Source organism: Aquila chrysaetos, chromosome 9 (genome assembly GCF_900496995.4).
Source record: "Aquila chrysaetos chrysaetos chromosome 9, bAquChr1.4, whole genome shotgun sequence".
In the NCBI taxonomy this organism is placed as follows: domain Eukaryota; kingdom Metazoa; phylum Chordata; class Aves; order Accipitriformes; family Accipitridae; genus Aquila; species Aquila chrysaetos.
In genome coordinates, this window is record NC_044012.1 from 21,002,729 (window position 1) to 21,026,858 (window position 24,130).

The 24,130-nt window shown below is 47.9% G+C and overlaps 2 protein-coding genes across 8 annotated transcripts; one reads left to right on the forward strand and one right to left on the reverse strand.

Annotated features, from left to right (window-relative positions):
* Window positions 1-9: 9 nt before the first annotated feature.
* FBXL8 (F-box and leucine rich repeat protein 8) lies at window positions 10-8,303 on the reverse strand. Of its 7 annotated transcripts, none has more exons than XM_030024807.1 (4): window positions 8,200-8,303; window positions 6,414-6,593; window positions 2,619-2,849; window positions 10-2,086 (listed from the first exon to the last, which is right to left on the reverse strand). In XM_030024807.1, the coding sequence occupies exons 3-4, from the start codon at window positions 2,780-2,782 to the stop codon at window positions 1,111-1,113; spliced, it is 1,140 nt and encodes a 379-aa protein (XP_029880667.1). In that variant the 5' UTR covers window positions 2,783-2,849; window positions 6,414-6,593; window positions 8,200-8,303; the 3' UTR covers window positions 10-1,110. The 7 variants fall into 7 exon arrangements, with proteins under 7 accessions (XP_029880667.1, XP_029880668.1, XP_029880664.1 ...); XM_030024808.2 differs by lacking the exon at window positions 8,200-8,303 and adding an exon at window positions 8,035-8,056; XM_030024804.2 differs by lacking the exon at window positions 8,200-8,303 and adding an exon at window positions 7,021-7,372.
* Window positions 7,358-22,555, forward strand: TRADD (TNFRSF1A associated via death domain). Its single transcript, XM_030024812.2, has 5 exons — window positions 7,358-7,475; window positions 10,394-10,545; window positions 13,118-13,395; window positions 15,133-15,325; window positions 16,660-22,555. Exons 2-5 carry the CDS (start codon window positions 10,404-10,406, stop codon window positions 16,965-16,967), a joined length of 921 nt encoding a protein of 306 aa, XP_029880672.1. The 5' UTR covers window positions 7,358-7,475; window positions 10,394-10,403; the 3' UTR covers window positions 16,968-22,555.
* The last annotated feature ends 1,575 nt before the right edge of the window (window positions 22,556-24,130 follow it).

Consider the following 24,130-nt stretch of genomic DNA (forward strand, 5'->3'; position numbering starts at 1 on the left):
CATAGAATCTAGATTACAATATGCTTTATTATTATTATTATTATTATTAATGCTTTAGGTAGCTCTAAATAGGTGCTCACAGTGTAGCTTTATGCCAGGATCATTTCAACTCAGAAACTGCTCTTCAAATAACATTCACCAAAACCTTTGGTACAACAGACCAACACACACATATCCTAATTCAGATGCAAGGTAACTTGCATGTGAATGCAGAAAGCAGATGCAAAAACTGTCAACACTCTTGACTCTCCTAACAAACACTTAAAATGTAATAAAAGCAAAGGTCTTTCCAAAAGGCATTCAAATTATAACCTGGAAACCTGCATTCCTGAGCAAAAGAAAGACAAGATGCACACAGAGATTTGCAGGCCACATGCCTTTTATTACTACCTGGTGAATATTTTTCCTTAAGTGCTTTTTCTCCTGCTTGTATTTTCTAACATAATTCAGCTCCCGTTATATCCCTCCAAGCTGGAAGTTACCTGACGACTGGATAAGGGGTAAGCTTACCATCACTGAAATGCCAGAAGAGGCATTATCAAGGTTAGAGGGAATTTTCCATCAGATGACCACAGTTCATTGCTATAGCTCACTGAATCTGCACGGCTAAGTATCCCACTGGGCATAAAATGGCTGCATTGAAGCTGCCACTTCCTTAACTGCCTATTTAAGTAGTTGCTGGGCAACACGTAGGTGCTGACACAACGCGCTTGACTTTGAGATTCTTTTAAAATGTAAAATCAAAATTAAATTCCACTGAGGTCCTAAGTAAAAACCTGCAAAGGGTAAACTGGGCATTCCTGCTAAATAAAGAAGCAGAGAAGAAAAAAGACCTGCCCTACATACCCCCATAAAGAAAAAAAAGACAAAAAAAAAAGAAAAGGTGGCCAATTGTATTTCTCTGTATAACTTTTTCTCTATCACATTTGAGTGTAAATGCTTGGCCTGTAGATCAGGTATGCATCATATGTAACTGCCAGTGCTGGTGAAACAGCACGTTCTCAGTGAGCGCAGAGGGCATTTGGCAGCATTTTCCTTACAGCCCTAAATCTTCTTTCCGTGTCCTCTTGCAGATCCCCATGATTTCCCCAGGAAGTCAGTAGGAGCTGGTCACTGGACTGTTACTGGTTTCCAGGGGTGCCGTTCCTTGGTGACCTTCAGAGTGTATTGTTTCAGACTGGGGCAGTGCGTGAGGAACGCTTCTACCACCTCCTGGCTGACCACACAGTAGCAGTGGATCTCCAACAGATTTCTGCAATGCCTAGCCAAATCTACTAGCGAGGAATTTAAGTCCTCCGAGGATGTGGTTTGCAGTGTCAGCTTCTTTAAAGTACTGCTGTAGCTCTGGGTGACAAACCTAATCTGACTGACCATGTAATTATAGGTATTAAGCTGCAGCGTGCTCACAGGTATATTCAGCTTTAGGATCCGCGGTATTTTGCAGGCAGGGACCGTATGATCAAACTCTAGGTCTACACAGAGTTGAGGATGCTTTTGACTTACAGCAGCCCAGAGCTCTTCTGAGATGACCGGTATATATTTGTCCAGGCGCTCACAGAAAATGTCTAAATGGGTAAAAGCTGCTCTTTCGGGCTTGAGCAGTTCCTGAAATACATCGTCAGACAAACTGGCATAGTAAACCCCCAAGGCTGAGAGCTTGGGACACGCTCTGAGAACCTTCCTAATGGTGTCTGGTGCCACGTTACACACCAGGGTGCGGTTGTTGATGAACAAACTGTGCAAGTTTGGGTTGGTGGTAGCTAAGAGTTCGACAAGCTCACCATCGAGAGTGAAGGGCATTTTTCGAAAATCAATATGCTGAAGATCTATCTGGTTTTTAGCATCACATATATTCCGTATGCTCTGTAGGATGTCCTGGCCAGAGTAGAAATAGGGATTCTCCCCATGGCACACAATGCACAGCTGCTGCAGCTTGTGGTTCTGTTTTGCCAACATATCCAAGATGCGTGTCACGTTCTTCCGGTTGACCTCCTTGGACTGGTCAAACACAATTTTCAGGTGTTTGATTTGGCTGAGGAACTGGAGCAGGCTCTGCAGCATGCCTTCCTCATCCTCTGAATCACAGCTGGAAGGGCAAAAAAACTCTTAGTCACTGTGAACGCTGAGCTGAGCAAGCACAGAGCAGATACGCTCCTTTACTAGTGCTTCTGCAAACATCAACAGATTCCCCAGACATTTCTTCTCAGTTGATGCCTGGAGAGTCACTGTAAGGCCAAACACTGAAGGAGTCAGGAGGTGAGAAGAGTCAGTCCCCAGAAAGACTCACCAGAGAAGTACATGTCATGATGAAGTTGACTAGTTAGTAACTATCTCTTGCCGTTTTCAAATGACAACTTAGAGCAATGTACTAAGAATATAATACTTTCCGTAAAACCCAAGTCGGCAGCAGCAATTAAAAATCTCCAGCATATAACACAATTTTCTCTATTATATAAAAAGGTGCTAGTCATGTAAGATAATACCATCACACACAGAAATCACAATTAATGTCAACAATGTCACAGTAGGGTGGTGTAAGTGTTTGACAGGCACTGAAAACATAATGATTTAGTTATGCCTGCAGAGATGATCGGACATGAGAAACACGCTCCTCTTACCTGATCTCTGTGAAATGCCAAACAGAGCTAGAAGAAACAGCTGTAGCCCACTGTCTGCACACCTGGAAGACCGTGTATCTATCTCGAAGAGAAAGATAATAGAAAATTTGGATGAGGATTTCTTCTGGGATGTAGTTCCACAGTTCTGGAACTGGTGCAGGCATTTTGCCAATTGAGTCAGGTTTAAAAATGGGAAAAACTTCCAAAACTGCAATTAATTCTCCAAAGTCCCTGTTCAGAAAAACAAAACAAAACAAAAAAAAGAGAGAGACACACACACGTTAGGAGTTATTTAACAAATCAAACCAATGCAACTGGATCACAGAGGAGATCAACACCTTTTTCAAACTTGAAATTTCACCAAATTTTGAAACTGAACACAAAAATGAGGAAAACCTGTTTTTTCAATTTTTTGAAATTTTTTCAATCAGTCCTAAGAAGCTGGGTGATACTTTTCAAGAGTTTAAGATGTCAGATCAAAGCTTTGGGGGAAAAAAAAGCCTTTTTTCCTGCAGTGAGGTTTTGCTACTCTGAGTAATAAAAACTCAAGGGAATTTTCTAGTACTGCTGCACTGGTATTCAAAAAGCTGAGACGGATTTCTCAAACTGTGGGGGAAAAAAAACCTCTTTGCAAGCAGAAGCTCTGCACAGAAAACAGTCCCACATATCTATTTTTTACTGATAATGAAACAGAAGGCTTATAGTAAAAAAACGGTAGCTTAATCACAGTGGTCCTTGTCTGTGATGAGACGTGACAGTTTGAAAAAAGTGTTTTATTACTGTGACTCCAGTTCTCAGAAATTGCATTTATACATGTCTCACTTAAAAATGGAAAATAATATTTTGATTAACCTTTCAAGTGAACTATAATGCAAAAGAATAAATGCCTGGGAAGAAGGCTGAGGTTCTTAGCATCAGACCATTACCTAACTTTTTGATTCATCATCTTCCAAAAAGTGTTTTATCCATCTTCTAGATTTCTGCACAAATAAAACTACCAACATGACATTTTTTTTCAACCCTCGAAGAAAGAAGTGAGGGATTTTTAAAGGCAAACATTCCCCTTCCTAGGCTAGCACTGGAGCATAGGCCAAGTCTTGCAATCTCACTCTGAATTTCATGGCATGGTCTCTTGCTTTTGAAGCCCCAGGTCCTGGAGTCACAGCATTACCTCAGCATTGCAGGTTTCATCTAAATGAAAACCTGCACTTCTAGATATCCTAAGTAGGGAAAGAGTTGAAAAACATGAAGCAAGTATGGAGTAGTGATGCAAAAAGCATAAAGCAGAGGGGAACACAATCGCACGTTTTTCTAGAATACACTGCTTTGAAGTGTGACTCATTATTTTGAGTGCGAGGTGGCAGTAGCATAGCAGCTATACTATCTTATCTACCATCGTATCAGCAACAACCCCTGTTCCACCCAGCCCGGAGCTAGAACAGCCAAGTGATACAGTCCTGCTTCCTTCCTGGGAACTCGCTATCTTTTGTCATTTTTCTCTGACAAGCACCTTGATGGCTCGGACCCTGCTTTTCTACTTTTAGCTGCTTTTAGTACAGTCTCTAATACATGTTTGCCAAAATGTTAAACTGCTCTTTGCCCTACATGAAATCTCACGTGTTCAGCTCCTTTCATTTTCCTTTTGGTATTTTTCCTGAAAGCCCAAGCCCTTGGAGCCACGTAAAAAGGACCTTGAATCGCTTAGAAAGCAAGACTGCATTTCTAGCCATGGTGATTTCTTGGAAAAAAACTTAAAAATACAGCCTGAGAGCAGGAAGGCAGGCAGAAAGGGAAAATTATTGGTGTTACTTTGAGTAACTGAATGGCTTTGAGTCACCAAGGAGCACGGTTTGTGGTCTGTGAACACTGCGGGTTGGCTTGGGTCCACCTTGGGTGCCTGCCCTGGCGAGGACAGCCAGGTCCGGACCGGATCTCGTGAGCCATCAAGGATCTCCCCGCTTTATTAACCACCTGACGGAAGGGGTGCTGCCGGCTGCCGCGCCGAGCTTCGTCAGCCCTCGGCGGAGCAGGCCCCAAGGAAGCCAGCCAGCCGCTGGCTGGGGGCGAGCGGCAGGCAGCCCAAACAGGAACGGGCGGTGCTGAGCTCGGGAGAGACGCCCAAGGCGCTTGGGCCTGGCCGCCGCTCTCCCTGCGAGCCAAGCGGCACGGGGAAGCCCCCCGCCATGGCATCCCCTCCAGCCCCGCGTAGGCCCCGCCAGGCAGTCTGGGCAGGGGCGCAGCGTACCTCTCGCGGCGGAGCCCGTCTTCCCCTGCGCTCCCTGCCTGCGGCTCCCAGCACCGGCTGCGCCCCAGAGGGAGGAGCGGAGGAGGAGATGCCAAAAACAACAGCTGAGAGAGAGGCGCCTTCCCTGCCCACGGGGTGGGAGGCAGGATGCTGCACTATCCTTTATGGGAACACACAGATTAATAGCCCTGTCTTCCCCCTCCTTCAGCACCCGTGTGTCGGGTGTCCCCCCCCAGTTACCCAACACTCCGCTTCCCTGAAGCTTCCCCTGTTCTACCCCTGCCGCGCATTCCCCAAGCAGACACGCTGTTGAATCCTGAGACCCAAATCTTGTGCCGGCTGAGCCCTGCTGAGCCATAGCCTCTCCCCTCACTGGCATCTTTACTTCCCAAGTGGGAGACAACAGGGTGAAACTCCAAGTGCTTATCGAGCACTTTGATTTCACCACACGGGATTGCTCCCTGAAAACATGCACTCAGCAAGGGTTAGCGGAAGAGAAACTTGGGTCTCGGCTACCCTTTCTTTTTTTACTCCCTCAGTATAGAGCGAACGGATTAGCTTCAAGGAGAAAAAGTTTACAGGACGTGGGTGGGTAATGGTCCCCACAGCAACTCACCCTGCGGTTCCCACCTGGCTCTGGGAGCCAGCGCTGCTTCAGGCTTGGTTTTTGTAGGGGAAGGTTGGGACATCTGGGCTCATTTAACCCCATTAACCCTTAAATGCATGAACTCACCACTTGCTTCCTAAACTGTCAGCAAGTAAATGCCTGGTTTCCAGAAGCGCTGGCACCACCAGACCTGCTGACCCTGAAGGGGACTGTGGGTGCTGCCTGCCCCCCAGGGCCTGACCCTGTGAATCACAGCACCCAGGAGAGCCAGCCCAGATTAACCCCTTCAGGGATTTATTTTAATTATGTTTTTCCTTTGGCAAACAAATTATATTGTTAAAATACTGTTGTTGTAAAATACTATTAAATAGATATGTATTTTAATATATATGTATTTTATATATATATATGTATATATAAAAAAATCTTTTATAATGCTTTCCACTGTTGTTTGAAGTTCAGTTCCCCGGAGAGTCTGCACAACCTGATTGCCAAGCCAGAGTGACAGCAGCTAGCATGTGGGCACAAAATCTGGCCCCGGGGCCACGCCAGCTTCTCGCCAGCTGGGGACAAACAAGGGAGCTGCTGTTACCCCTCTGCTTGCGGGAGGACATCCATGGAGGACAAATGCAGCCTGGGCAGGAGGCTGCTACCTGAGGTTGAGCGACAGAGACCTAAATCCAGCTCCTTGCTTTGCTTGCCACAGAACCTCTCATGGACTCGGGAAAAGCTGCTTTACTCTCTCTACCTGTCCATTCAGTTTGTCAAAGGAGCACAGTGGAATTAAAACAGCCTCACCTGGCTCAGAGAGAGGTGGGAGATCATTCAGGTGTTACTGCAGGAAGGACTAAACCAGAACACCCAGCAGAATTCAGCAGCTATATTGACACCATCATCTTACCCCTCCTGCAGGAGACCAAAGAACCAGCCCAGGTGTCCCTACCTGCTTGCAGAGCTCACTATCACGCTGCTCTGCTTTTGCTAAGCAGAGTCCCAGAGGTCCCCTCCATCAGTGTTGCTCTCTCAAACGGCACCGGACTCCCGCTTGTTTCTTTTGGGAGCTTTCCTCCTTCGCCCACTGCGCTCTTGAACAGCAGCATCCCATCAAGCCTGCTGGATTTGCCTGGAGAAGGGAACTCCACATCATTAATCCCTCTCCCCTCCTGAACAAATGGACACCCCCGGATGCTGTCACAGATGCTGCAGTTACTGCGTTCCTCAAATTATCCTAGGACAGCTTTTCAAAATGAGCTCCAGGGAAGGGAGGGTGTAAGAGCTGACCTCCTCTGCTTCTCACCAACCTTCACTAACCCAACCAACCTTCGTTTTCACCGTTCACTCTCGTTAGCAGCGTCACGGGGGAAAGCTGACAGTGCTGGCCAGGACCCACCAGCCTCGCAGTGCTGTCAGCCGCAAGCTATGCAGGGGCTTCAAGCAACCCTGCTTTCCCGCATCCCTAGCAGACCAGGGGCACGCACCCAGTCCCAGGCGGTGGGCAGCTCGTAAGCTATCTCAACAGAGTAAGTTCTGACCATCTTAGATAGCCTCACCTACGAAAGTGACCAAGTGACCGAAGCTGGGTGGGCATTCAGCTGCTGCCGGAGCCGCCAGCCGCCTTGTGCTGTGGAGACCTGGAGGCGTCAAGGCACGGCGAGAACCGCTCAGGCCTCCTCAGCGAACAGCATCCTTCCCCGCCGCCGGGCCGGGCCGGCGGCTTCGGGTGGAAGTAACACGGGCTGAAACCCAGCTCTCGGGGCTGGTTTTCGGGGCAGCACAAGAAACGCAGAAGATATTCACGGAAAGTGGACTAGCACTTGCGTTGCAACGGGTTTTGTTTTGCGCTTGGTTGGGGTTTTTTCCGCTTTTCCGTTAACCCCCCTCCGCCCGCACACGGCCCGGTTCCCCACAGGGCCCAGCCGCCCGGCCCGTGTCGGCGGAGCAGCGGGCGGCGCCGCGCAAAAGCGGAAGTGGCGGCGCCGAGGCCGGGCGGCGGCGGTGGCAGAAGGTAAAACCGCCCGGAGCCGCCGGAGGGGGCCCGGGCTTGCTGCCGGCGGGCGGCCGCTGAGGGGGACGGGGATGGGGGCGCGGGGCCGCCTCCCGCCGGCCGGCCCGGGCCCGGGGGCGGGGGCGCGGGGCCGGGGCGGCCGCCGGGGGTAGGGCCCTGCGGGCGGCGGGCGCCGCGGGCCGTCCCGGGCGCGTCCCGCCGGAGCCGGGCAGGGTCGGGCTGGCGGGGTGCTCTCTGGGTCCGTCGCCCCGGCCCCGGCCGGTGCTGCCCCGCTCGCAGGACGGCGGCGCCGGCGCGTTCACGGGGCGGGTCAGCAGGCCCCGGCGTCTGACCTGGTGGGGACATCCAGGCACCGGGGAAAACGCGGTGCCACCACGGGCGGCACAGGCCGGCGGTGCCCAGGGCTGGGGGCTGCCCCGGACTCACTGCCCTAGCTCTTCTTCCTTAAAATAAAGACGGTCCCCCTCCCAGTTAAGTCTTTGATAGGAATTAAGCAGCAGCCGCCTGAGGCGTGCCAAAGGTCGGCGAAAAAGGCAATGACGATGATCGCGTACGTTACCTGTTGCCCGGGGCTGGTCTTTCTAAAGCACCCCGCAACCGTTTGACCGCTGCTGCTGCTGAAGCCCACGGGGAGCGGGGACTGGGACGGAGCAGTGCTCACTGGGCTGGAAAACTCGCCTGCGGGGATGGCACTGCAGAGGCACAACAGCAAAGGGCTCCTTACCTGAGTTTTTGCAAGCCCGGTGTAATTTCCAGGCTTTTCAGCGTTGCTGAGTCGAACCAGGCGGTTGCTGAGGAGCAAGAGCCTGGTCTGTGTGGGGAAGGGGGGGCAGGGGCAGCGGGGTCCTTGGACTTCATCTGCCTCTGGGCTGGTAGGGAGCTCTCGGCCATTTGCACTTCAAAAGACAAATTATTCTGTAGGTTAAACCTTTTAAATATTCCACGGCTGTAGTTTTCTAAGATGTTACTCAGATTCTGTTACCCTCCTTCTGCGAGATGCTAGGAGATGGGTGCCCAGATCCCAAACTTCCTGCCCGCTGTTTGGAGGCCCAGACCAGGCCTGGACAGCAGCAGCAATGCATCCTCCTCTTTCTTCTTTACAAGATGCTTTTCTACAAGGCCTGTGTGATGTGGCAGCCCATGGCCATGGAAACACTCCTGCATCCCCCACAGGCACTCTGTGAACTCCAAAGTTCAGTGTGAATTTTATGATTCACTGGTTATTTCCTGTATTTTCTGAACAAGTAAAAGGCTCCCATGCTGAAGTAAAAGGCTCCCATGCTGGGCACAGTTCAAGGCTATGGTAAGGAAAGAGGGTGGGCCATATGTTCCAGCGCCCTGTTGGATCTGCTGCCCAGGATGGAAATGGTTCCCAGCCCCAGCGACCACCTGGAGGACATCTTGTCTGTGGGAGGTCGTCATCTTGGTCTGGCAGCCCCTGGGGACAAAAGATCTTCGCACCCACCATCTAAAGGACATCTGAAGACAGGGACACTGTCATGGCCAGCAGTTATACTGTCAGGCCAGTGCTTTGCAGCCGAGGGAAGGCAGTTGGGGTTGAGAAAGAGGGCAGAAAGCAGGAAGGAAGGGATGCCCAGGGGGAAGCAGCTGATGGTGTGACAGAGATGCAAACAAGTAGTCAGAGAGGGGGCAGGACTTGGGACTGGGGCTGAGTCAAAAGCCCCAAATTACTTGTCACTATGATGCGATGAAGGGCTGACTCTGAGCACTGCTGTCTGTGAGAGCAGTTTTGGGGGGGCTTGTGGTGACTAGCTCACGGACATGCTCAGACAGTTTGTGTACATACCAGAAAGGAGAGGTGGCCATGCTTGTCTCCTGGGCTCTCAGGTGCTCTCCAGCCACCACAGTCTCAGTCCAGTATTGCCCACTCTAGTACAGCTTTTCCATGCTGAGCATCTGTAGCCTGGGAGGTGTTTTGGTTCATCTTTGCCTTCGGAGTAGAGTTGGGTGCAGCTGTGGTAGGTATAAGCATTGCGTTAGCTGGCCAGCGAGGAACAGGCGTGATGAGAACGGAGAGGTGGATGTGCTGTCTTCCAGGTGTGTTGCTGGAAGAGGCAAATGGTGGGAGAGGAATAATAAATGAGCTAGTACATAAAGCAGAGTGATAGCCCTGAGTCATAGAATCATAGAATGGTTTGGGTTGGAAGGCACCTTTAAAGGTCATCTAGTCCAACCCCCCTGCGATGAGCAGGGACATCTTCAACTCAATCAGGTTGCTCAGAGCCCCGTCCAACCCGACCTTGAATGTTTCCAGGGATGGGACATCTACCACCTCTCTGGGCAACCTGTGCCAGTGTTTCACCACCCTCTTTGTAAAAAATTTCTTCCTTATATCTAGTCTAAATCTGCCCTCTTTTAGTTTAAAATCATTACCCCTTGTCCTATCTGTGTAAAGTGTCCTGCTACATGAGCCCTGGGCTCTGTAACGTATCCTTTAGTGAGGACAACCAGGAGACTGGGACCTCAGGCAAAATGCCTCTGCCTGCAATAGGGCTTCAGTCTGTGTGAACCTGCCAGAGCCAGGACTGCTGCATGCTCCCTGGGGCACCCCAACTCTGCATCTTTAGACTTTGCCAGCTTGGCTAGGCAGTCAGAGGCACGAGGACTGAAACTCTTTGCTTTGGAGTCTCTTTGGACTATAAAATGAATGGAAAATGAAAGGAGAGCTTTGTGAGCTGCTGAGTCTTTGGGACACCATGTCCCACTGTGCTATGCTTTACGGAACAGTAAACCCCTCAAAGGTTACACTTGCTTTAACAACATCACCACCTCCTCTAGGAAATAACGGTAAACCCCCATAATCCTGTTATGCCTGTGCTTAGTGTTTGCTGTAAGCACTCACCTGGCATCAGGCCATTTTCCCTATAGTCTCTCAGCTCACCTGTGTGATTTTGTAGGGTGCTGAAGATGGCAGGCAGTTCCGCTCCTTGGATTGGCAGCGCTTATCTCTTCCTCCAGTCGACGTGCAAGACCATCGTTCTGCCATCTCTCTACGAAAGCTCCCAAAAGAAACCTAGTGTGTTCAAGGCGCTGAAGCTGGCATTAGCAGGTACCCGTCCTCTCCGATATCTTGGCACACTGTCTCATCTCTTCACGCAATGTCTTTCTTTAATCTCACACTCATGGGTAAGGAAAGCTGGTGCTCATTGTATTTAGGAAAGACAATAAAGTGGAGCAAGTTCAGCAGAGGTCCACCAAGATGGTTGAGGACTGGAGTACTTGTGTGAGGAGGGGCTGAGGGAGTTGGACCTGTTCAGCCTGGGGAAGAGAAGGCTTTGGGGGACCTACCAACAGCCTGCCAATACCTACGGGGAGCGGGAGATGGACCCATGCTCTTCGCAGTGGTGGATGGGGTAATGAGAGGCAACAGGCACAAATTGAAACAAGAGAGGTAGGCACCAGATATAAGGACAAACATTTTCACCATGAGGACAGTCAAGCAGTTGCCCACAGCAACTGTGTATTCTCCATGCTTGGGTGTTTTCAAAATGGGACTGGATAAAGCCCTGAGCAACTTGGTCTGACCTCAGAGCTGACGCTGCTTTGCATGGGAGGTTGGGCTAGAGACTTCCTGGGCTTCCTTCCAACTTGAACTATCCTATGAGTTATCCTACTTTATGAATGTTCGTTTAAACCCATTTATGTAAGAGGGGAAAAGATTGCAATTGCTCTGAAAGTTGATTTAATTTCTGTCTTTATACCACCACAGAAACATGATTTCTGTTTTAAGAAGCTGATTTTTTAAATTAGTGATAGCCAGTATAAGTTCTTTTCTGACAGGCACAATTACATTAGCTTCAACTATACGTAACCCTAATTACATCCAAAAAGGACTTGAGATGCAAATGGCCATAAAACTATGTTTCTCTATCCACCCTTGCACCAAGCTGACTGCAGAATAATAGTAATTTGAAGAGTTTATCATACTTACCTAGAATGACTCTCATGGTGTTCTTTACCTGTCATACAGCTGAGCCTATACTGTTTAATTGGGCTTGTGTAACTATTCTGTAATTTCTTCTGGCAATCATGAGTCTAGCCAAGTCATCCAATACAGGCCTGCTCATCTTGCAGCAGCTCGATCCAAAGATGTGAAGCAGCAGGAAGCCTGACACAGTTGTCCAGTTAGGCTCGATTTATGGCTGCTTTGTGTCACTGGAATGTGAATCTGCTCACATGTTTAAAGAAAAGCCCACAAAAACACTAAATCCTACTATGCTTATTCAGACCTAAAAAGGACATGAAATCTGCAGCTGTCTGAGGTTTCATGAAGAAACGTGTGCAAAGTCCTCTCTTTTGAGGTAGCTTTACAGCTGTCTTGTACACCATTCGTAAAGGTTTCCATGTCTGTGCAGCTTTTCCCTCTGCAGCCCTCTTACCCTGTTAAGGAAGCTTCTGTTTAACCAGCACTCACAAAAAACACAGCATGAAGGAGGCGATAAAGAGATTTCTAGTCAGCCACAGTGAATTAAAATGCTCCTCCTAGCTGTCTAACCCCATGTCCCAGTTACACATCTGGTCCAAACTAGACTTTCTGATGCAACCAGGACTCAGTAAACCCTGTAAAGCCACTGTTAGATCACATACTTCTAAATGCCAGGTCACTTGTCCTGCCTAATGTGGAGCACACAAGTCTGCTTTGCCTTGGGATTGTCCTCCAAGCATGTCTAAATAATGCCATGACGCGTGGTTTAGGAATACCTGATATGTTGCTGGTCTGAGCTGGCACCTCCGTACAGCCCTGTGCAACGACAGGCCAAGAGGTTAATTTGGGTTTGGAAGCAGTACAGTCAGCGTCCCACAGGCCTCTGCTGCAAACAAGAGAAAAACACATATTTTGAACTGTCATCATCAGCATACAAAATCTCTGTGGAGACAAGGTCAATGTGCACAGCTAAGCAAATTTTGCTTGGAGAAGGAACAATGAAGGCCTGACCAATTTCTGTTGTTTATGTCGCTCGTGCTCCTCCTGTGCTGTTAAAGGGTATATCCCTGGCTTCTCCTTGCTTAGATTTTACCGTGAATTAATTCTCTGTGCAAAAGAGCTTAACAAGTCAAAGCCCAATCTCAAGCAGCCTAAATTCCTGTGGCTGGTTCTATCATTCACGGTTTGTGAGATTGTGTTGAAGGCTCAGAGCCAGCCAAAAGTTACCTTTAGGCATGGAGTTGAGAGGAAGTGCTGGGTCTCTTTCCAGGACCTTCATCACTGCATAAAACTCCAGTCACAAGGACTGAAGTCTGACTGAGCACTGAGCTGAACTCTGTGCTTTCATCTATAAAACTTTGCTATGCTACTGGTTTAGCGTAACAATTTCTGCCCTGGAAATGGAGCCTCAAATGTAAATCCTCCCCTAATGAACGTGTTGGGATAATTACCTGGGCTGTAGTACCATACGGCTTCAGTTGGGCACCTTACTTCATGGGGATTGATGGTGGCAGGGCAGCAAAGACTTAATCCTTTCCTCTTGGTTTTACATACAGGTTTTTCATCCCAGAGGACTTTATCACAGAGAGAAGAGAATTCAAAAGCTACTCCATTGCAGGCTTGGTGGTGGATGGGAGTGGGTCTGGGTTGTTTGTCTCATGCCTGGATAGTGACTTTACTCACTTCTCCCTGCCAGACTCCACCGGCAGCGTGAATGGTGTGGACATGCTCAAAGTGCACTGCAGCCACCCGCACCTGATAGTCCAGCTTAAGTTCTGCAAGCAGGAGAACTGCCGCCGGTTCCTGCAGAGTTACCGGGAAGGAGCGCTCCAGGAGTCCCTCCAGAATCACCTCCAGGTCTCCTTGGCCATGACCACAGTGCCTCTTGAAATGGAGCTGAAGGCTGGCAACGAGCACCTTGACAACATGCTGAAGGATGAGGATCGCTGCCTGGAGTGCATCTACAGAGAAAAGGTGAATGGGAGAGGGAGGGAGGCCAGGCAGCAATGAGAGGTGGTAGCACAGGACTCGAAAAGGTGGGTGCAAATCTTGCTCTGCTGCAGTGTGCTGTGTTGTTGACTTCTCCATCCTTCAGTTCTCAACTGTAATATAGAGAAACAGCTCTGCCCTTCCTCAGAAAAGAGCCGTGCACTTTTCTGGAAGGGTAATAGAGTTACCTAAAACAGCCTACAGAGATTCTGCTAAATCGCTGTGGTTTCTGTGTTTAACAATTAGTGTGGCTGTTATCACCACTAGGATGAGGAATTGTAGAAGGTGCAGTTGAGAGCACAAGCAAGTTTGCCTCAATACACCTGTGAGGCAGGCAGAGAGGACAGCAGTCCTGTGTGGAACCAACACCGCTCAGCACCTTCCTCCCCTGCCTCACACAGCACCTCCTCTGAGAGTAGCACCTAGAAATGAGCGTGAGTGCAAACACTCTGCACGTTATACCAACAACTTGTGACAGAGTGGGGACACACAGCGTCTGCTGCCAGCAGGAATAGGCTTCCCTTCTGAAGGCAAAGTCCCTCTCTCAGGGGTGATATCTTAACGTCTAGCTCATCGCACACTGGCACTGGCACTCTAATCCTGCTAGCAAGAGCAGTGAGATCTTGTCATCTCACCACAGAACCACGGCACTTGACATGATTACACTCATTGCCTTTCTCCTCTCCTCTTTTTTTCCACCTGGAACTAGCAATACCTTATAGCTCTAGTTCCCTCTAGATGGTCCTGAAAAATGGGTAGTCACCATCTACTCGGGAAGATTACACACAAGAGCATGTTTTGCCAGGTTGCTTTTCTGCAAGCACAGAGAATGAAATGCAAACCTTTCAGCCCTGGACCAAACAACATGTGATATCCCATACTCTGTCAACTTCTGCTTGCTGCTCTGTCCCTCTGCTGAACTAGCTGACCAGACAAAAGAGATGGGCTTATTCTCAGTTCCCCAAAACTGACTCAGTCTGACCTCTGCCTAACAGTGCAACATCAGAAAGATGACACTAGGGCACAGCCGTCAGTGGCTGAGGGCAGTGCTGGCTGCCTGCTGTATGTGAGCTAAACACTAGACTGAGTCAGAGCACTCGCCAGGTTTGACTCTTCCCATGTGCTTTGCCTTCTTCACTCCCTTTCTTGTGACCTGCTTTTTGGAGGTCAGACTAGTTTTCTCTTGGTTAGTGAGAAAAACTGGCTTGGAGAGGATCCAGGAACAACAGAACTTAGGTAATGGAGGGGCAGAGAGAGAGAAGGGGTAACAGGAGCTGCCTGCTTTGGTGGCCATGAGCTGTTGGATCAGGTCACCCTATTCTGTGGGTCTGACCCACACAGGTCACCCTGTTCTGTGGGACTCTGTGGATTAAGTCAGAGAAGCCACGCTGCCTATGGTGCACCCTAATTCTTGCAGATGGCTGCTGAAAATAAACATGGACTACTAGCAGTTTTGTGCAACTTGTAAGCACTCACTGCTGCATGTGAGAAACCCAGGAGGGGGAGATTGTCTCTTTCGCATCCCATTACAGATTCAAATTCACATATTGCAGCCAGAACTCCATTAGACTATCTCATTTGGTCAGTTTAGAACTCATGCTATAGCTGTCTCATTGCTCCTCTCTTGACACCATCACCTTAAGCTGCACCTTCCAGCTAAGCATCTACAGCTTTACAAGATGGTGAACCTGGCATGAATCACTGATGCTGTTTGCATTACAGCCTGACCGCCTGCGGGATGAGGAAATCACAGAGCTGGAGGAATGCCTCAAGAGCCTGATTGTTCACCAGAGCATCAACAACAATATGGCTGTAAAAGACTGCATGTCTCTGAACTCCCCATCTCTACCTTATCCTTCTCAAGGCAGCTCCCTTTCCCCACAAGTCACCTTCATCTTTCAGGGAGAAGAGTTCGGTGAGTAGCTAGAATTGACCAAGAGAGCCCTTGGTTTTCCTCACCTCAAAACCCAAGAGGGAAGATTAACGTGACTACATATTGGGGTCTACCTCAGATAAACCAAGGATTTCCCAGCATCCCATAAGGAAGGAATTACAACAGTCCTAAGATACTGCCATGCTGCTTCAGATCAGGCCTCAACCTGTTTTCTTTTCTGGGGTGGCACAGAACCAGATGCTTCAGAGTCTGTGTCCCTTCCAGGTTCCTCACATTTTAAAACTCCTTAATACTGAAAGGAAGAATACAGAGTAGTTTTCTCTTCCTCTATGTCATTTGGTTGAGGTGAGTTAATAGCATAGTTTGGATCAGACCAGGAAGGTTATTACAGACACCATCAGCCCTGCTTTCAGCCAGGACTAGATTTGTCCAGGCTCCCTGCAGTGCACCAGCTGTCTTTGGGGTCTGTCCCCTACAGAGAGCTTTTGGACAGTCTCACAAAGCAATTCTAGCTTGAGATCAGCTAGATCATTTCTGAGCATGTTTAAGCTGTGTATAGAGTCTCCAGTGCTAAATAGCCAAGGAGAGAGCTCCTGTCTGTGTTGCAGTATTTTGAGGATGCTTAGGTAGGGAACAAGGGACTTGGTCAGAAAGGCCTTGCCTAGTTGCTTTGGAAAGGCTGAAACAAAAGAGGATGTCCATCAGAAAAAGAAATACGCTCTGGCAAACCAAAGGACAGTCCCATCCTGGGGGAGGAAAAAAAGAAAAAAAGGAAAATAGGCATTGCTAAGCTTGCGGGGTGGGGGCAAGCGCAGACACTCTCTGATGTGGGAGGATTTCTGTAAGGGAATGGTCTGAGCAAGGCAGGGAGCTCAGATGTGCCAGGGCAGCAGGCTGTGAGCAGGTAACACTGTCACCACGTGCTATAGTTTGCCACCCGAGGCACCAGCACTGCCCTGGGGGATGGCAGACTACGTGGAGAGCAGACATGTTCAGCTCATACACAGAGAGCAAGGAGACACTAAGCGGTGAGGCTTACTCCAGCCGACTTTCCCTTTCCAGTGGTGGAGGAATGCCGTCGGAGCACACAGACCCGTGTGCATGACCCTCTGCCCGTGGCGGGGCAGTCCCTTTGGCTTCACTGCTCTTGCACTTCTGCTCCAAACTCACAGTGCTGCCCTGGTGTTAAAACACCGGAGGACAAGCAGAGCAGCTCCACAGCAGTTTAATAACGTGCTGCGGACACTGAACAGATTCCCTGCTCCACAGAATATTGAGCAAACCTTAGACTGGTCCAAGCTGCATCACATCAGCCATGAAACCCCTATGTTTTACTGGCCCTCTGTCCCTTTCAGCCAACAGAACACTCACACCAGATGACCACCAGAAATTTGCCAAGCTCGTGTCCAAGAAATGGAAGCAAGTGGGTCGCTCTTTGCAGAAGAACTGCCGGGCCCTGCGTGATCCTGTCATTGATAACCTGGCCCTCGAATATGACCGAGAGGGACTATATGAACAAGCCTATCAGCTGCTTCTCAGATTTATCCAGTCAGAGGGGAAGAAGGCCACGATAGCACGGCTGATTGCAGCCCTGGAAGAAAATGGTCTCATCAGCTTGGCTGAGGAGCTCTTGGGCCTCCATTCCAATGAGGACTGCTCCTAGAGCCTGAAGGGTAGTGGCATTGCTAAGGGCTTTCTTGCTTTAGCTAGTGTATAAGACTGCTGCCAGTGTCTGGGAATGTAAAGTCCTGAAAATCACTGCAGGTTTCCATGTAGGTGGGAAAGCCCGGGGGAGAGGTTCTGTGCTCGCAGAAGCCAGCACGGACCTCTGACATTCCTTATTTCATTCTGTTTCCAAGAAGTCAATGTTACCTTCCCATGAACTGGTGAGAGAGGCTTTCAGCCTGACTTCCTTCAGGACTGAAATGTCACAGGGAAGCAGCCAGACAGAGAGCCCTGGGGGAGAGTGGGGGAGAGGAGAAAAGCAAGGAAGGCATCTCGGAGGATTTCTCTGGGAAGCAGACAATGCCACTCTTTCTCAGGCTATGGCCCAGGGCCATCACCCGGAGAGCTGCAATATATTTTTTATATTGAAGACATTTATTCCCTCAGGCATGACATCCAGCAAAGATAGAGGGGAAATTAAGGAAAAGTCAATTTTATATTATTTTCCTTCTTTGTTCTTCAAACAAGGGACATCTGTGGCAAGTGCATCTGTCCTGCCCTACTCTAGTATAGCTCCTTCCCACCTCTCACCACCTGAAGGTTTCCCTTTTACTTGGGACAGTTATAATCTTCCACAGGGCACAAGGTTGCTGCTGTAGAACAAATTTCAGGCACTGAACAAGCAATATGGACAAACATAAATTCAGAGAATGATTCCCAACTTTTTCTGGACCATGGTGGACAATAATATATTGACTACATCCTGCTTAGCTCTTTCCCACCAACCTGAGAGAGCCTGCATCTGTGAAAAGCAAAACACAGTGCTGAAAGGAAAACAGTCTCCTAGACAGAAAGTTACCTATGGAGCGTAGATTGGAACTGCTGCTCTAAGGTGTGTTGCAGCATCAAATACTACCCTGAACCAAGCCCACAGAGCTGAGCAATCGTCTCTGACCAGCTGGCTGCTAGTGCCTTCGCTCATTTCTTAACCACCTGCCCTCGGCCTGCTGAGTTCACCGGAGAGGATAGCTCATGCCATGGTGTCTCGCAAGTGTCGGGATCTGCACAGAGCCTTTCCCTGACGGTGTTGTCACTGTGTGACAATTGGGCATCAGCTGCTGTGCTCGGATTTACCTGCCCTGATTTTGAGGGTTAAAAATGGCTTAAAGCACCCTAAAGGACAAAGCACCCAAACCCCAGGGCTGACTCGTGCTTTCAGTTCCGGTGGGAGAAGCTGACTCTGCTGGTATGGTTGATGCAGACTGCAACAGAGCAGAGAGGTTACACCTTTGCCTGTAACAAAGCAACAAGTATCTAGCATGACATGGGTCCCGTAAAGCACACCACCTTGATTACCTTTGACATATTCCCTGCGCTTTCCCGATATGTTTTTACTTATCCTTTTTCATTAATTTTACCTCTCTTTGCTCTTCCCTTCCATGGTAATAGCCAATGGGCCTCGGAAATTATTTCGGATACAGAGGATGGCTCTGCCAGCCCATGTAAAGCCTGCACGTGCACGCAAGTATCGGGCCGCTGGCAGTCATGGTAGGACCTGCTTTCAGACAGGCAAGCCCTGATGGCCTTTTAAACCACAGCTCGTATCTTAATCCTTCCTGGAGTCAAAGCTGTAATTCGATAAGGAGGGATGCAACGTGGGATTCAGGTGTGGGCTCAGATCTGAGCGCCTGGGACTGGTGCTGCTCCCTTAGCTTCTGCTAAAATGTATGCTGTGAGCATCAGCTAACTGAAGACCTGGATCAGGAGGATTTAGATGGCTAGCTTCTACCCAGTTGGGTTCCACATGCCTCAGATACGCTGAGCATCAGTGTAAGCCTGAGGAACCTGGCTTTTTTCTGCAGATTTTGAATCCCCGAGCTTATGTACACAGTGTGGAAAGGAAATGGAGGCAATCAAAGATGGGGAGAATGTTTTCAGGGTGTGAGTGAAATCTCTTCCTGTCTTGCCCTTAGCTTCAAAGGAAGCAAGACTTCATGCAGGCACCATCTCTACAAAGACTGTGGCTCCCTGACCTTTTATTAAGCCATTCTACATCAGTGCTGTTGCAGCCTGCTCCATGTCCTACCCTTTCCCTTACAGCAGTACCAGTGCTCTTCCCCAAGTGAAGCAATTACCTCTCTGACAGTTTTGCTTTTGAGACCAGCACAGTGATGCTGATCTTAGTTTAGGCTGCTGTGGAACCATACCTCAAAGCATTTAGCTTTCCTGCCAGATCCCAACTAGGGAACTCTGTTTGGCAGCAACCCACCTGGCAAGTGGTATTTAAAAAAAAAAAAATCAGAAACTTGAAAATTACTTTAACAGCAAGAGGGTTTGCTCTTGATTTTGCAAAAATGATTTTTTAGAAAACAATGTCATATGCATAGCCTGCTGTCTTGTTTCTTGTTTGTAATTAATATTTCTAAGCTCTCAAACTAGCTATTCATGTGCACAACTTTCATATACAGTTATAAGGCAACCACTGAGTAGTGAAAACTGCTGGCTTTTATAGCATCTGTTAATGCTCAAAATGAGAAAGTCCAAAAAACTTCCTTGCTGCTATTACTGTATTACAGAGGACTAAGCATGAATGCTTTTTTTCTTAATGCAAACCTTGTGCATTTATTCCTCTGCCAGCAATTGGCATACGTGTTTCCTCTTACTCACAGATTCCCTTCAGAAGTGCCATTAAGTGCTGGAGCTCCTGGCAACCTTTCTGGAATATCATCATCTTTAACAGCATTCACAGGTGCCTTCATTGCAGAGACTCAAAGGAAAAGGGTTTTCCAGTGATATTCCATGGTGGAATTGTCTTGAGCACATGGCATGGTTTGGGACCATAGCAGTGGCTGTTTCATACCTTCTTTTCTGTGATCGGTCATCATCATCGTCATCATTATATGCAATGAAAAGTTGATTCTGGTCTCAGGCAGACTCCTTCCTGCTAAAAGAGTAGGGTTTTTTAGTATTATCTGGCACAAACATAGATGGAGACAATTTTCACAGAAGCCTTAGATGAAATAATACATAAATTGGATCATGAGCACATGGTGTCATTTGCATTGATTTGGCATTTGGCTGGGGCTTGACTCTGAATTTACTTCTGTTTTACCCAGAAGGTTTTGCAGCAGTTTTACACCAGTATGCAAAGACAAGGGAACTGCCATCACACAGGGAAGGAAGAAGCACTTGTGAAGAAAAAAACATTAGCAGAGATTTGTTGGAAGAAATTAGAGGTGTGTCTTTACCTCTGATAGTAATGCAATGAGTGAAACTGAAGAAAGAGCTAGATGTTGGAGATACTTGCTGATACACACAAAACTCAGTGCTGTATATGCTAGACCAAGGGCTATAACAAGCAGCCCTGGTGACTGCCTGGCTGGCACGCTGTTGGAAGAGGAGCGCACTTGTGCTTTCTTCCTTGCCTGTGCAAAGTTAGTTGCACACATACTGCACCTACTCAGATGCCAGAGATGTAAGCGACACTCCCTTACTACTATTTATAACAATTAGCTAATGTCTAGTGTGTGAGATAAGCCATGGATAGTGCTGCTGCTGGTGAATTTGGCCTTATCCTGTAACAGCTCTTCAATATGTATTGAGATCTGTCTGGAAAAAAAAAAAAAAAAAAAAAATCGGGGGAGGGGTGGTGTTTCAGAATCAAACATGCAGCAAACCAGCACACGATATTAAAAGCAAATAAAGATGCAAATCAGTTGCATATAAAAAATGAAATAGACAAAATATAAAACAAACAGCAGGATCCAGGCCAAAATGTGCTTACAGGAAGGGATCCAAGAGGGCTTTTTTTGTAGTACAGTTTGTTTTTGTAGTTTTAGCAATGCTTCAGATTTGAAGGAGGCTCCTTTTAGTCTGCCAGAAGGAATAAAAGATCCATCCAAAGGAGAATTTGAATGATTTGTTTTGGCATAGCTGAACTACAGTGTTCAAACAGATTAGAACAAAGAGAAGACTGAAAGTTAAAATGCTCACCAGATACACTTTGACGTGAGGCATCTGACAGAAGTAAACTTGAGAGTATACCCTGATATAAAATCATCACAAAGGAAAATAATCAAACTGTCCTGGAAAGCAGAGTTAGTGAAAGGCTGACTTAAACCCTCTTAGATGCTTGTTAAAAATACAGCATAGATCTTCGTCTGCTGAAGATGACAATGCACCATCACGGCAGATGGGGAAGGTGCTCTCTTCCAGCAGCTTCAGTTCTCACATGCCACAGCTGCTTACAGTGGACCAGTTTGTCAGGTGGAAACAGTACTTGACTCAAAAATAAGGAAAGGGTTCAGCATTATTGATCGGAAGTGCTTAATAATCATGAGCTGGACCTAAAAGAAAGAATAAAATTTTCTTCCAGATTTTCATAGCAAGTCAAATTAAAAATGAATGTCAACAGCTCACAGCAATGCTTTCCAGGTTTCCGTTTTCTGCTTCAGCCCTACCATTGAAGAGATGGATATCTAGATTATTTTTAGTGCAAAATGGGGTGCTAATGTCACAGCACTGCAGGTTACAGAACTTTATGAAAAAATGAGAGCCTCCAAGTAAAACAGTTTGCTGGAGTTTCATAGCTGGGAAGTCTCAGAACTATATCTGTTTCAAAATTTGGGGGAAGTGGAGGCAGAAAACAGAATATACATTGCACCACTGTCAAGGTATGGAAAACATAAAGCCAAAAACGTGTGTAGGCTTAGAGCTGAGGAAAACTACTTCTTCAGAGAAGGCATAAGTGCTTGGTGCGGGCACTGCTCCGGACAAAGGTCGTTTCCCAGTGTGAGGAAATTGTGGGGTTTTTCCTTACCTGTTAATTTTGCCATTCATTTCAAAATCCAGTTCAACATTGAGAAGCTGTCCTACTGCCTGGGTCACTGTGTCACCTCCCCTCTACGGTTTCGAAAGGTACCTTAAAGCCACCTCTGAGTCACACCCTGGCAGCTGCCCACAGACTCTGAAACCAAAAGTGAGCACGTACAGCGATGAGGAGCCTTGAATTCACTTAACCTGCTGATTTAGTTTAACTGAAAATTCTGGTATAGCCATTAACCTCTGGTATTGTACATCTTAAACCAAGGAGATGCTAGAATGGGAGTCAAGAGGGTTTCTTCAGTCTAGCCCACATATTGGAGCGTGTACATGAAATTGGTGAGATACACTGCTTTACACTGGACAAGGGTCTGGCCATTTGTCTTTTGTACAGATGGGCTCAAACAGTGAGGCAATTTAAGGCCTAGAGTCAAAAATTGTACTTTTTTTTTTCTTCTCTGGATTGAATTTTAAAGCCACTGAAGGGATTTGGCCATACATCTCTAACTGAAATCCATAGGACGTGTGGTTAAAAGTCCCTTAGTCATCAATGGAAAAATCCCTGCTGACCTTCTAATTCCAAATTTCCGTGATATTCAGCATCACATCTGGATCAGCCATCTACAGCTACAGACTGCAATGCCATGTATACTCAGGTCTAGGACATTCAACCTCCAAGGAATTGTCTTTTATAGAAAAAAGCACTTTGGTCTATTTTTTTCTCCATTCTTTTTTTTATAAATAAATACACACTTTTGATGAAAAGGGCCTCAGAGACTTTCATTAAATGCTTAATGCAGTAGTAAGAAAGGGGTTCACTGAAGGTCTGGCCACATTGGCTATCACCAGCTCTCAGAGGAGCATCCAGCCAAAGTGTCTGGATGCACAGTAGGGTCCTGTCCAACGTCACATGTATCTACTGACTCACCAAGGATGGTGCCCCACCGGCAAGTTAATGGCTCTGATTTCAAGTCAAAACCAAGCTAAGCCACCACATTTGGTCAGTTTCCAGTTACTGCTTTGATGAGCCTTTTTAAGCAAACATGGCCAGAAGGGGAGGGTTGTCCCAAACCTGGCACCTGGCAGAGCTCCCAGTGTTTCTTTCAGTGCCATTATCTATCTGGCACTCCTCCAAGGCCACAGCACCACTGTAATCCCAAAGTGCCTTGCTGTTAGTGAGCTTTCTCACAAGGCTGCCTGCTCTGTAGGTGGGGAGCCAAGGAGCTTTGACGCTAAACCTTCTCCTGTGGCTTTTCACAGGAAGCCACTGGCTGACCTGACAGCTGAACCTGGGGAAATTCCTTTTGCCATGAACTTGAGCAGAGCAATATTTCACCCTGAATCACTTAAATCTCAGACAGTGCTTGAAAATCACAAGATCAGCCCTTCTTTATTTACCAGAAAGCTGTATTCCCAACCGCGTGGCTCGATGCCTGCAGGAATACAGTAACGGGGAGCAAGGCTCTGCCCTACAGTGGGTGGAAGGACATTGGGCACATGGGTCACTTAAAGCCATGTGCCAACACACCGACCCAGGGTTAACAGGGTTGACCTACTGATGAGGGTCAACGAGATCACTGACCCAATCTTATAAGACAGAGTGACAAGCCATGGGACGGACCAAGGGCAACTTTGCCGGCAGTGAGAAGAATGAATCAGCCATGCATCAGTGCCCAGGGAACAACATACAGGTGAGACAACAACCAATTAGAAGCACCCACAGAGAAAACTCCTCCACCTCCCAAGTTCCCTGCATGACTCTCCAAGCCACGGCAGCCACAAAGGCACTGCACAGCAATGAAAGCCTCTGTTTTCACTGTCATCCCGTGGGAGCAAGCAAAAAGGATAGTAGCTCCCAAAACCTGGGTGGGGGAACGCGGTGGAAATACCTGCTGTGAGTCCCTGATGGTTTTGGGGAGTGGTCCCCCTCACTCCACAGCCAGCCCCTCCGAGCAAAGGCAGACACTAGTTTGCTCTTCACCTCTGTGACCATCATCTGCCTCCTTATGGGGCAGGGATAAAAAACAGCCTGGGGCTGCTGCCGTGGAGAAGGAGGATAAAGGTACCTTGGGTTGGCACAGGGAAAGCATGAAGCTGAGTAACATTTATGGCCGAGGTTTCTGACCAGCTGCACTATCCAGCAAGGAACTACTACGTTTCAGACAGCTGCGGGTCACGAGGAAAGGGCTTTCCCAGGCTGGAGCACCTGAACGCCAGACTGGAGGGTTGCTGATCAGGAACCCGTCCATATGACAGCTTTTCACAGTGACATTGTATTCAATCAAGCAAAATGTTTGAGCTGAAATTAAAAATATATCAAAAAAGCACAGGCTTATAAAA